Here is a 14,187-nt window from a genome sequence, read left to right on the forward strand (position 1 = left end):
GAGTAAATCTTACACCAAATCTAAGGCGGCAAAAAGTCTACTTTAGCTATATTGCCTGTATTCTCTGCTGCTCTGCAGTGCTCTTGTCATATTCTGGCGTGAGTGCACAACTCCACTGCCCCAGTAGGAATTGTAGAGTATCTTACAGTGGGAAGGCTGAAGCAAGGCTATAAAAGAAGAAAGGTGAAGTACTTTATTGGAGAAAAAAAGCCTGAATGTGTTCTACTCTGATTCAGAGCTCTTAATTTCATTATTGTAACTGTCATATGTATTTGTTTGTAGATTACAGATTGTGAGCCATGCCTTTGGTGAAAAGGAACATTGAGCCACGGCATCTCTGCCGAGGAGCTCTGCCAGAGGGAATTACAAGTGAACTGGAATGTGTGACCAATAGCACCCTTGCTGCTATCATTCGCCAGCTAAGCAGCTTAAGTAAGTATCTGTAACTTCCTGCAGGTATTTGATTCATGGTGAAAAACTGAACAGAGGTAAAGGTTTAAGATGGATCATTTCTTCATGTTTTAAATGGATTGTTTTAAATAGTAAAAGTGTGATATGGGACATTACCACTTAGGTATTGTGTGAAATATGCTATTTCATTTGCTTTATGCTCTTATCTTTTTTGAAGTTTATTAGAAACCCAACCCCTCTGCCACCCCAAACTCCACTGCAAAGAACAAATTAACAAACAAACAAACAGCAGCAGGAAAAAACCCCACCACCAAGAAAAGCCCCAATCAAAAAAACAGAGCATAGAAAACCAGGAAATTTTCTAAGGTGAGAGAAATTAGTGCAAGAAACACTAAGCACTTAAGTTCTTGCCTTTCAGTTCTACAGGATGGAGCCAGCAAACTCTTCTGCCTCTTGACATCAAATGATACATTTGACTGAAATTTTAGTTTTTCATAGTGTGCTAGTATTTCTAAAGCCTTTTATATATATACATGTGCTGAATTCATATGAATGAAATTAAGCACACTGAAAAGATGCCATTTGCTGAACAAGCCCGCAGGCTACTGTTGAGACAGGCTAACATCAGCTCTGTACAGAGCAGCCTACACACCACACCTGTCAGGTGACACCACCACTAGCAATTCTAGAAGCATGACTGGAGTGCTTGCAAGATGAACAATATTTGTGATGAAAGGGAAAAGAGATGTTTTTCAGACAGTCTTTAACAATCAGCAGCTGTTGTTTGTGCTGATAACGCTGGTCCTAGAAAAGAAATTACTGCGTCATCAGTTGCTTCACTTTGTAAATGGACGTGGTTTTGAAACTGAGAGTCTGCATGGAGCTCAGGCTATGGGGCCCACTGGTGTTCAGTTCATGATGATAGGAAAAAGCCTTTGCTTAGGGAAGGAGGACAAGGAGCTCAGCATTTTGTCTTCGCAGTAGTCTGTGATTTTGGGATTTTTCTGAACTGGAGGTCCATCTGAATCATTCTATGTAGTGAGCATTTGTTAAACTGTCATCTGTGGTACTGCTTAGATATGTTGAAATAGGAATTATGCTTTGTTTTTTGACCAATGACCTGGTGACAGAAGGTCTCACAATGGAAGTGGACCTGTTTCTTCTTTAGATATCTTCTCATTCTGGTGTGATGAAAAGTAATGAAAGGTGCTTTCATCTTGTACATTTCATAATAATTTGTGATTTTATTAAGTCTTTATCCTGTTCTTCTGGTGATATCTTTTCCAGGTTGAAGCATCCTGATCTGTAAGTGATCTTTTTGAATAGAAACCGTTTTGTATTTCTGATCACTGTTATTTCTGAGTTAGGGTATGTTGTGGGTTTTTTAAGGTGAAGTGTTGAGGCCTTCAGATCATATTCAAAACAGACTTCTGTTTTATCATTATTGCCCTAAGAATTTGTGGAATTTTGATTGTTGCTAAGCGTTGTATTATTATTTTCAGATAAGCCTCTAAGTGATCCTGTGATCTTTCTTGAACAGCAGCTGACAATTTAGTGCCTAATGTTATTTAGAGTTAATTTGTGTTTGCATTGTCACTGAGTTTCATTTACTGTTTTCTCAGACAGCTGCTTAGTAGTGACATCTTTAAGTTTCAGAAAAGTTAGAAGAATGGCTAATATTCTAATTTACTGAAAGAGATGTGATAAGACCTCATTTTGGTATTGTGCAATGATTGTCCGAGTGCAGATAACGCACTTTTTACTTCTCTGACTTGCTAGGAATGTGTACAGTTTTCATTTATCCAGATTTGGTCTTGGGCCTAATCTGTTATGCTGTGTATTTAGATCCTCTTATGATTGTTGCTGAGGAACTGACTACTTATATTCATATCCTGCAGTTTTCCCTTAGTGGATTTCTATGGCCATCTGAAGTCTTTGTAGACGGCCTCTAAAGTTCTGTTAGTGTCAAGTTAAAGATTTATGCAAATAAATGATGTGTCCTTAGTCTTGACAGATGAATAGGTGGTATTTAACAAGTGAAATGTATTACCATTCTCATCCACCGTCTGAAATATGTCATGTTTGCAGAGGGTTTTTTCTGCGGGCAGCATTTGCTTTGCCTGTCTTTTGAGCCAGCTGAGAGCAAGGAAATGATCACAGAAAAATGCTGTGCTGGAGCTGAAGTAGTACATCCTGCTGGCAGCATCAGAGCTCGTTGGTGTTCCCACAGCTTGAGGCATGGAGTGAGCAAGTTCAGGTCTATCTTGCAGTCACACTGGTTTTTTAGTGTTGCACTGTGATTTTAGTATGGATTTAAAAAACTGGCAGGTCTGTACTGTTGCATACAAATTTGGCTTGCTTCTGCCTTTGCTCTTTTTGGGAGACGTGAACAAGTTCTTATCCAAAGGGAATGTGCTCTCAGGAGAGCTTTTTCTATGTTATGTTTTCAGATTTGGGTTCCTTTCCAGCCAGCTGGCTCAGAGCACAGGCAGAGTGAGCAGCATTCTGTATGTAACTGTGCACTTTAATGTCAGGCAGAATCTTATTTGGGGGATTCACCTCCACTTGGGAGGAGAGAATCTACTGGAGGGGAAGGACAAGGAAGAGTTTGCAGCCTGTATCTGTAAGTACCATGAAGGAAACATAATCCGTGAAGAATTGAAAGACTTTTTCTTTCATGCAGAGAACAACATCCACCAACTTGCCTCATAGTATTTTCTTGGGTAGATTGGCCATTGGCTCAATTTCAGTAGTTTTCATGTGGGCCTGAGCACACTGCATCCATGTGCATCACTCTGCTCTGTAGTACTGCTGAACCAGGCTGGGTTGGAAAGGTTGGGTTTTGCCATTATCTTGTTAGAGGTACTGTGAGAAAGGAGGTCAGAATCAAGACCTAGTCAGTAACAGCCTACCACTTTTAGAAAAGGAGGAGGGGTAAAGCATGATTCTAATGTTTCTAGTTAATCCAGTTACAAATGGGTGGGTAGAATCATTGTCTTCTGTAGTTGGAGGGAACCTTGGGAGGAAAGGCTGCATAATTTCTTTGATGGGTTTTTAAATTAATGTATAGGTTGGCCACATGTTGGGTTACGCCTATTGTTTTTAAATTACTGTGTTGCAGTAGCAAAATCAGCTTTTAAATTGAAAGATACGTGTTTTTTTCCTGCTTGTTTCAGGTTTGTTAGAGATTTAATTTAAACAAAGGCAACGTAGAAAACACTCCAAGTATTATTTTATTTCTAAAACCTACTGCATCATGCTAATCACAGCAGCATGTCCAATACTGCTTTACTATGTCACTGTTTACACAGACAGGAGATTGACAATCTGTCTTTCATGTGTTCTGGGCTAGCAAGTGTTGAAAAAAAATTAGAAGTATGCTCCCACTTTGCCTTCTGAAAGATACCTGACAAACATCCATCTCCTTGACTTCTCTAGGGGTGATGTGTTTAATCCAAGGATGTGGCAGTCCTCTCTCAGCAGGCTGATTTCAATATATTAACATAAACTAACATCTATTAAAATTGATTGAGCTCTGAATAGCTGAAGAATGTAATAACTGCTTTATTTAGCTGAAGAGTTGAAAAGCTTATTTTTGCCATAGCTTGGAATAACATCTTCATTTGGAGCAACTAAATCAAGTGGGGATTATAAGTAAATTTCAGCTAACTGCTGGGAACACTTAGAGAACACTTTTAGTGTGAAGGTAGTTGAACACTGGCACGGGTAGCCCAGAGGAGTTGTGGAGCCTCCATCCTTGCAAATGTTCAAAATCCAGCTGGTCAGAGTACTGGGCAATCTGCTCTATCTCATTGTGCTTTGAGCAGGGAATTGGACCTGGTGATTTTGAACTTTGGCTCTTCTGTGGTTATGTGTGTTACTTTTGTTTTGGAGGAGAAGGAGATTAGGAGCAGGTAGATGGCATACCTTACTTTACCCACCTTCCACATGTATATATATATATATGTGTGAAGCAGAGCTTGCATACACTGACATATCTTTAACGTTTTAGGTTAGTTATTGGCTGATCTTACACATAGTAATGAAAACTATTACTAGTAAAGTCCTTCATTCAGTGGGAATCACTTCTTTATTCCATGTGATTCACAAGCAGTGTTTTCCAAGAACATTTAGTTGTTGTTTCTTCCCCTCCCAGCTAAGTGACCAAGAAAAGGCCAGATTGTCCTGTTGACTTCCTAAGTGTGGCCATTTTTTTACATGGAATTACTATCTCTGGATGTTCACAGGATGGGATCTTAACTGAAATTTTCATTGTATTTTTACTTTCCTTTGTGAAGTATTAAGGCTGATTATTGGACCCAACTTAAGATGTCAATGATGGCTGCTTTGGAAGTAATTTAGGTGGTTAATGCATGTTCCATATTCTTCCAACACTTAGATAGTTTTACTTCACCCTGCCCCCCCACGCCGCTTTTCCATTTCTGCTCTTCAGACTCTTCTTGGTACAGGTTGTAACAAGATGAGCTTAATTCAGAAGCAGGATTTTAAAATTTGTTTTTGCTTAAAAAGCATGATTAAATGCATGAGGCAGAACTTCGCTTTCTACAAGGGTTTGTTGAGGGTGTTTGGCTGCAGAAATTGTGGAGGGAGACATCTTAAATGAAATGGCAGTATCTGGGTAGGTGTGACTATCAATTCAGTGAGTGGGAGCAATGCGTTTGGGTAGAATCTGAAATTTGTAGGGGAAGTTCTGGGGCAGGCTATTAAACTATTAAACTGGTGATCTGGAACCACTGATCTGGAGTGGATGAGAGTTGTGGACTGGGACACGAAGAGAGTTAAACTGTGGATGAGTATGCCTAGGGCTGTGGGAAGGCTGGGAGAGGAATGGCCATGGACAATGATCCATGCATCAAGGAGGGATTTAGTTTATCATGTAGCACCTTCTGTCCACTGTAGCACTTTCAGGGAAGGGCCTGAGGCTGCAAATCTGTACTCGGCACTGGTGAGGCCACACTTTGGGTACTGTGTCCAGCTGTGGGCCCCGCAGTTCAGGAAGGACATTGAGGTGCCGGAGTGGATTCGGACAAGGGCAGCAAAGCCGGAGCACGAGTCTGAGGAGCTTAGGGATGTTTTGCCTGGCTCGGGGGACCTTACGGCTCTGTGAGGGCCTGAAAGGACCGTGGGGGTCGGTCTCTTCTCCCAGGCAACAAGTAACGGGATGACAGGACAAAGTCTTAAGCTGCTTCAGGAGAGGTTTAGGTTGGACATAAGGAGGTATTTCTACATAGAAGGTGTGATTAGACATTGGAATGGGCTGCCCAGGAGATTCTGGAGTCACCATCCCTTGGAGGTGTTAAAGGAAAGACTGGATGTTGCACTTGATGTGATGATCTAGTTGATGTGATAGTTGAGAACATAGGTTGGACACAGTGATCTCAGAGGTCTTTTCCAACCTAATTGATTCAGTGATTTGATGAGCTGGACTGCACTGTCCATTCTCACAGTGATTGAGAGCATACAGCAGGTGAAAGGGAGGCTGAAAAGGTTGTACACCAAGTCCTGTATGTCCATGGGTAAATGTGGTCAGTGGCCTCTGACCCTCTCTCAAATGGCTCCAGGCACACAAATGCGTGCAGTCAGCGTTTGTAGAGGTAAATGGGCTGCCTTGCAGGAGAACCCCTGTTTTTATGTTTTTATCTGCTTCATGCTGCTTTAATTTTGATGCTTACCTGTGCTTATGCTGAAAATTAAATCTTAGCCGCTATGGATTGCAAGATTTTAATTTCAAAATGTACTTCAGAAGCTTTTATGGACTGCAGTAACTTTAGGCCTTTTCATCACAGGGGCAGGTTTTAATGCTCAGTTGTCTGTCAGTTGGCACTAGCTCAGCTACATAAGGATTAGAATTTGTAAGTCTCTCTGTGTTTTTAAGGAGACTGCTACCCAGGACGTCCAGAAGAATAGACTTCAGGCAGAATATATGGTATATTTTGACATTTTTATACAAATCTGTTGCCCCAAATTTTGCTGGATGACAAACTGCGCTGTTCTAATCGTACAGCTACTGTGTTTTATTATACTTCATGATATTGAAATCACTTGTCTTGTGTTTTGTAAGCCACTAGCGAAGGGATTTCCTTGTCTATTTTCTTACACAGGCAAACATGCTGAAGACATATTTGGTGAATTGTTTAATGAGGCCAACAGCTTCTACATCAGAGCAAATTCCCTCCAAGACAGAATTGATCGCCTCGCTGTCAAAGTCACCCAGCTGGATTCAACAGTGGAAGAGGGTAGGTAATTGCATGAAAGCACTGAGCCAGAAGTGATGTTGACAAGAGCACAGTGTTTAATTGCACAATAACCTCTGTCTTTTCAAAGTAATCCTGTGCCGATATTTCATCTTGTTGTCTCAGTAAGGCAAGCTGGGAGTAATCACTTTACAGAGCAAGTAAAAGAATTCTTGAGTCAAGAAGCCCATGTAGTAATGGAGCTATTAAGCTGCTTTTTTCATGAGGAAAACCTCGAGTTTGTGAGTGTAGTAAATCATAATTTAATAAATACAGTCTTTACTGCAAGTAAGTCATAGTATTGGAAAGAGTTTGAGACACTGGGTGTCTCTATTAATTCCAGGGTAGAGTAGTCACAACCTACACTAGTACATTAGTCTGTTCTGTGGTCATCAAAGATGGTATAATACTCTTACCTAAACAAGGCACTGTGTTTAGATCAGCTAGGTGAAATTTTTTAGGGGTTCTACTCACTATAAACTGTATTTCCTTTAAAAATATTTCCTGCTTATGAGCTTGGTTATTCACTTCATAAATACACAGTTAAAAAATAGGACTTCATTATCATTATTTTATTGTTTGAAAACACTTATTTGGGTAGATAAAGCATTTCTATGTCTAGCTTTAAAAGCTGTTAACATCCATTTTGGCCTCCATTGCTACAGGTCTGAGCCAGCCAATGCCTATACTTGTTTAGATGATTCCTGACATTTACTAAAATGTAAAAGCTTTTTCTGTCAGTACACTAGTGTAATATTGACTCAGTAGTAGCTAATGCTACTTGTGATATGTTTAATAGTGCTATTTATATGGCTTGTATATTTTACTTGCTATTCAGATTTTTGTCATTTATTTGCCATCCCAATAATTAGTGCCAATATAAATTTTACTGTTGATATTTAATAGTGTAATGATGTAATATTTAGCCTTCATTTTTTAGCTGGTTACTCTCTGGAAATTGTTACATGTCCTTGTTTTATGGTTTTGGAACATATTAACTGTTAGACTATCACAGTTGCCCACAGAAACTGTGCATGCCCTATCTCTGAAGAAACCTAGTTAAGTGAAGGGTGTCCTTGTCCATGGTAGGGGAATTGGAATCATATAATCTTTAAGGTCCCCTCCAAACCAAACCACTGATTTTTTGGTACAGGCACCTGCATTTTGCTGTCTTAGGAGTCAAGAGCTACATGGGAACATAAACTAAGCTCCTATGAGATCACTATTCAGCTTAGTTTTTGAGGCATATTGTGTTGGTACTATGAGCAAACTAGATGATATTAATACACTGTACTTTTGGAAATGCAGTTCTCATCTTGGTTTTGCTGCTGTTTCTTTTTTTTTTTCCCTCCTTTTTTTTAATGCCTAGTTAATGTCTCATTAGTGTTATGCAGTACCACCTATCTAGTTTTCAGAGTTTGGAGAATAATTAAAAGCAATATTTTGCAAGGGGAAACTAGTGTATGGACTGAGAATTTAATCAGTGTTTATTTTAAATTGACAGCAGTTGTTACACTTGCATTGCTAATCATGCTTCATATTAATAAGCTATATATACAAACTGCTGTCACCTTAGTGTCAGTAGTAAATTTTATTAGCTATTTCCCTGTAGAAGTTGAAGTCTTTATAATAATTCATTGTACTGTCAGAAATAGTATGTTTCTGGATAGCTTCGGCATTTAAGCAAAATGTCAAAATTGCAAGGTTGTTTTAAAAGGCCCTTCAGATTTGATTGCGTCAGTGATTTCCTATATTTCTAGCTATAACTAATACAGTGTATTTAAAAACCTGCAGTTGAAAAAAGAATTTTAAACAATTGAGGTTAAGTTTTCAAAAATATATAAATAACTTACTCTAAAAATCTCCAGGATTTTTTTTTTAATTCTTTTGAATGTCTTCAAAATGTCATCAAATAAGAATGAAACAATTTTTTTGAGATATATGCATCTAAAAAGTCTGCCTGAAATACCTTATACTTACAGGCAGGTTTAAATAGGAAGTACTTTCAAAAATGATGTGATATTTCACATGATGTGAATGGGGGAACAACTATTAGGCATTAAATATTCTATTTTTAGGTTTTTTGTATTGTAAGAGTTACAGAAGAAATGAAGTAGTTCTTGGAGTGAGAAGCAAGACCTCAGCACAGATAACAAAAATAGTTGGGCAGAGACGTCTAAGTGGGACTTGGTGTCCATCATGACAAACAATAACAGTGTAAATTTTCATCCCTTTTTCTTTTTTCAGGTCATCAGTGTGGAATTTCTCACAGTTAGTCCTTGAGACTCATTAAGTTAGATGAATGGGAAAAAGTATTAGATGAAATGTCAATGGGAATAAAAAGACACTAAGCCAGTGTATTTTGTTTGCACAAGTCCTACAGTTTACACTTATAAAACACTTGGATCGAATCCAGAAGTGGTCAGTGTCATTGTAGGCAGCCCAGTGAAGACTTCAACATCATCTTCAACTGCAGTCTAAAACCTGTATTTCAGGGTGCTTAGGGGTGGAAGATGATATCAAGAGCTTACTGCCACTTTCAAATTGTGATTGGCCTTTAACTGGATCTTCTTTAACAATGATTGCTGCATCTCATGGAAACTTGTATTAAGAGGGAAAGAAACTCTCGGTAAAAGTGATAGGAACATTTAAAACCAACTTAAATCTTCTATTTGAAAAGAAAGAATGAAAAGCCTGGTGTCATTTCCTCCAGAGCTGTGTATGTGAAGAGATAAAATGGAAGTATGAGAGTGCAAGTATTTCCCTCTGTAGAAACATGAGCAAAACTTAAGAGGAAGGAGTGTTCAATTATATGGGAAGACTTGGGAGTTGAAAGAGAGGAAAATAAGTGGAACTGTCACAGGAGGTTTTTGCAGCTGTAATTTAATTATATTTAGAATGGGGTGGAATGTGTATGGATACCATATGTAATTATAAAACACACTGTGTCAGAGGAATACCAGACCTTGTGTTTCAGTCTTGAAGCCAGTCTTTCTGCTGTTAGAACTCCAGGATAAATCTTACAAAAAAGGGAGATGTTTGGACATCTGCATGTGACAGCATTCTTGCATCATCTTCCAAGATGTAGTCCATGGTCACATTATTTTAAGTGAGGTTCTACACCAAGAGAGACTAAAATCTCTTTTATTATGATAATTCTTACGTGCCTCTGTGCTTAAGTATCAGTATTATCTACTAAGGAATCTGTCTTCCTGTTAACTTGCTGAAAATATTTCAAATAGTAAGTGGAAAATGGATGTTGTGTATCCACTTTCCTTCCTTTCAGACCTGTGGTAAATGTATTTCTGTTTCTAACAGTATCCTTACAGGACATCAACATGAAAAAAGCATTCAAGAGCTCAACAGTTCAAGACCAGCAGGTAGTTTCAAAGAACAGCATTCCAAACCCAGTGGCTGATATTTATAATCAAAGTGACAAACCACCACCTCTGAATATTCTTTCCCCTTATAGGTAAGGAAATAATTGATTGTTTACCTTCTTGTACTTTGCCCTTTATTTCCTAATTGTATGCAGAGAATAATTGTAGCAGAAGGGAAAAACTATATTGATTATTGAGATTTGATTTTTTAAGATTGATAAAACTCAATCTACAATAAATAATTTGATTATTTTTTTAAGAATGGTATAGCACAGCATTTGCAGTGTATTTAGTTTTTAAGAATTTTTAATTGGAAGGTAAATGTGTAGGATTTATGACCAAAGGAAGTTTTTGCTGCTGCTGCAGAGAGTGGTGGTATTTGTTTATGGATGTCCATAAGTACAAGTTGTTATTGATCAGCTTAAGGCTTGCATGATCATCCAAGATAAGTTTTCTGGATTTAAAACATACTAATTTGTGTATTTTTAGCTTTTCTTCTGCTGTCTTTCCAGGGATGATAAGAAAGATGGATTGAAGTTCTATACCGATCCTTCCTATTTTTTTGATCTTTGGAAAGAAAAAATGTTACAAGATACTGAAGATAAGCGAAAAGAGAAGAGGAGACAAAAGGTAAAAGCAGAAACATAATAGCACATTTATACATTACAATTTTATGTGCAGTTGTCCAGGCATAAAAATTGCCAAGTCATACTTAGTTTGTGTGCATGGAAAGATTGTTCCTCTTTGTGTAGCTGTAGATTTGGTGCATTTCATTTTTATAGCCTATCCTTTCTACATTAAGAAGGTAGCAGATTGAATTTTAGGAGTGCTGTGGTTATCTTCCAAGATGCTTACTTGAATCCTTTGCCAGTATCTGCCTATTGGTACCCAGAAAAATGGCCCTGTTGTGCTCCAGAAAAAGACACTGTAATGGGAGAGGAAAGGAGTTTGAATTAGAATTTTTTTCCATTCCAATTTCCCATTTTTCCCATTCTGATTTTAAAGGAAAAAACACAGATGCTTTTATAACAATTTATAAAATCACTTGAACATTTCTTTATTCCTTTAGAAAGATTTCTATAAAACTACTTTATTTATATATAAAGTTGATTTTAGACTTTAACTTAGGCAACACATCCTGCTTATTTCTCTCCATGGTTTATTTTTTGTAGATTTTAATTGTCTTATTACAGTCTACAAATGCAAATGTGCTCAATTCCAATAATGTAGCCATACATCACAGAAATATACCCCTTGATAAATTCTGGCTGAAGTGCTATTCGATTTGATTAAATATATGCCAAGTCCAACTAGGAAGAAAGCAGCATGGACTTGAGTTTGGGTGGATGAAGTTCATTTTGTGATGGGAAGAAATCCTAGGTTTGGCTTTCCAGAAGATGGTTTTCAAGCATTTCATGATCTGGGTCCTTTAGAGAGCAGGATGGTTTGGATGAGATGTCACCCAGGCACACTTTGTTCTACAGGTTGCTGGACCAAATATCCTTTTTCTTTTATTTTTGTCCTTATGGCAGCAGTAACCAGGAATGAATCCAGAGCATTTATTAGCAATTTGATAGCTGAACTTAAATTTTCAATCTATTAAATGAGAAATTTTTACTCAGTTTCTATTCTACAGAAGCACAAAACTTGATCATTGTTGAGAAACTGTGCAGGTGAAATATTTAGCGAAGTACAAGCTAGACATCCAAATGCCATCGTACTCATCTGACCCAATACAGTTAGTTTTTAGCCTCAATTTTTCAGGTGCTCAGTAAAATCTGAGAGTAGTCCCTGCACCAGAAAATCAGTTTCCAGTATTATTTTGGTAATTTGCCCTATGTGCTTGAGCTGTTGCAGCAGGAGTTTGTGAGGAGTTTAATTTTCTTGCCTTAAATGCAATGCTTTTTGTTTCTGTATAATTTAATTGAAAATATTTAACAGACTTCCTCTGATTTGGCTCTTTCAGGTGAACATTTTTCTGAAGAAAAATGCAATTTTAAGTCTTTAAGTTTAAAATCTGTGTAGTCTATTTTTTTTGTTTTCTGTAGATCAGTGTGTTAGACTTTAGTGTAGTTTTGACTTGATATGTATCTGTAGTACTCTAAATTGAATGACTGTAGATAGGGCAGTTGTGATTAAGCAAAGTTAAGTTGTTCAACTTTGCTCTTTATTGTTTCAACTTTTTATCTGAGAATAATCAGCTATTCAAGCAAATAATTTTTTTTTAAATTTGGAAAGCTTGTATTTCAGAAACCATTCTTGATGACTTGTGTTTTGGTAGGATTTTATGAATTTGTGGTCAGGAAAATACTCTAAGCTCGTGCTTCCATTTTTTTGAAAGTACTGCAAATACTTGCTGAAGCTACTTTTTATTACTAGCTCTTAATTCTTTTTTAAGATGCTTGAAATATCATTTGCTAATTCTTGATGCAAATATCAAACTTGCAATTAACTCAACCCCGTTTGAAGGCTCTAATATGTTTTGTGTTTGCTGAAATAATTTCCTGCCAACATGAATTATGTACCTGTTTTCTGGCTTAATCTACTGCACCCACTTGTCTGCCACAGCTTCTGTTATACTTAGTTTAAAAAAAGTAACTCCTCTTAATATTACTTTAATTTTCTGAGAACTGTTTCCAGCTGTAATTATCTAGAAAGGCTTCAGCTCCCCTGCAGCTCTGTCATCTTTGCCTTGAGTAGTAAAGCTAGAGCTGTCATCATTGTCAAAGGAATGAAACTGCTACTAGAGCAATTAAAACTACTCTTAGAGCTACATGTAGCTTTGTCAGCTGCTAGTAATAGGGCTGCCCCACTGTTTTTAATGTTTTAGAGATGTATTGATAAAATAATTAATCAAAATATCGCTACCAGTAGGGTTTAGTACTGCTTGAGTAAAAAGGATTCAAGTATATTTATTCATTAGCATGCTTACAGAGACTGGTCTGGAACAACCTGTCCAGTTGAAATCTGATCCAATAAAAGCCAGCTAAGCTTTGTGTTTGTTTTTTTGTTCTTTATACATCCATATGTATTTACCTTTTCATAAAAAAGTGATCTCTTTAAAACTAAACTTCTAAATAGTAGGCAGTAACTGTAAGTAGTCATGTAAGCACTCATGATTGTACAGGCATTATATCAAAATGATTGTCTTCCAAGCAGCATCATGTATTGCTCAAAAGATTGATATTTATTTTATGTATAATCTTGCAAGAAATGTGTAGTTGTGACCCCTAGATGACAAAATTGTTGTTCTGAAGGAAGACAAAACTAAGTGTTTTCAGTGAAAAGGCTTACTTGGGCTTTCTACCAAATATAACATGATTCAGGTAACAAAATCTTAAAATATTAATCAGGATAAAAATCAAAAAGTGAAAAACCCCCAAACATTTGCAGCAAGTAATTGCAAAAGGCAGATGAAAAGCTTTTAACAAGCATATATTCAACCATGGCAATTACCAAAACTTTATATATTTAAAATAAAGCATTACTGGATCTGTGTCCTTTCTACTCCAATTCTGTATTGGCAGAATTTGATGTGCAAAAGTGGTTATCAGACATAAAAAGAGTGTGATTCTAAAAAGTTTGTGGAGGAAAAATATTTTGGGAGAACTGATTAGGAACCAAGATGGTCATTGTTATTTAACATAAATCAGACCAAAGATCTGTTTACTGTAGAAATGAGCAAGTTGTCAAAACACTGGAGTGTTGAACTTCAAGAAGTCTTTTCTGTCATTCTAAATGTTGGTAGGGTCAGCAGGTCCCTCATGCAAATGTGCATGAATGACCAAGAGATCCAAAACAAGGGCAAGTAAGCCATTTGATAGTTTTTTGTTAGTTATGTAATGCCAAACACGTTATTTCAGAATTATTTACCCAGTGCTGTTTGACAGTTTGAGTAAAAAACCTGTGTTCATCTGTGATGAACTTTTTGTTGAGCTGGCTTTCCAACTATTATCCCTTATTTTGTGGGTCTAGAAATCCTCAGTAAAAGGCTTGCCTACCAGAATTTGACCAAGCTCTTCTCTCAATATAATTAAGTGACTGCATTCTCACAATAGCAATATAATTTTTTCCCGAGAAGCTATTTTTTAGCAGCCAAAAGTCTAATACCAATCTAATAGAAAAAGCATGTATTCTAAGGT

At 37.2% G+C, this 14,187-nt stretch overlaps 1 protein-coding gene across 2 annotated transcripts in view; it reads left to right on the forward strand.

Annotated features, from left to right (window-relative positions):
* Positions 1–14,187, forward strand: part of WASF3 (WASP family member 3) — a 65,695-nt gene that overhangs the window by 42,134 nt on the left and 9,374 nt on the right. For both annotated transcript variants that reach the window (XM_066313101.1, XM_066313100.1), the window contains exons 4-7: positions 290–432; positions 6,534–6,668; positions 9,984–10,137; positions 10,558–10,675. In XM_066313101.1, coding sequence (XP_066169198.1) covers positions 300–432; positions 6,534–6,668; positions 9,984–10,137; positions 10,558–10,675 — 540 coding nt within the window. In that variant the 5' untranslated portion in view covers positions 290–299. The remainder of the gene's footprint in view (positions 1–289; positions 433–6,533; positions 6,669–9,983; positions 10,138–10,557; positions 10,676–14,187) is intronic.

Source organism: Sylvia atricapilla, chromosome 2 (genome assembly GCF_009819655.1).
Source record: "Sylvia atricapilla isolate bSylAtr1 chromosome 2, bSylAtr1.pri, whole genome shotgun sequence".
NCBI classification, from domain to species: domain Eukaryota; kingdom Metazoa; phylum Chordata; class Aves; order Passeriformes; family Sylviidae; genus Sylvia; species Sylvia atricapilla.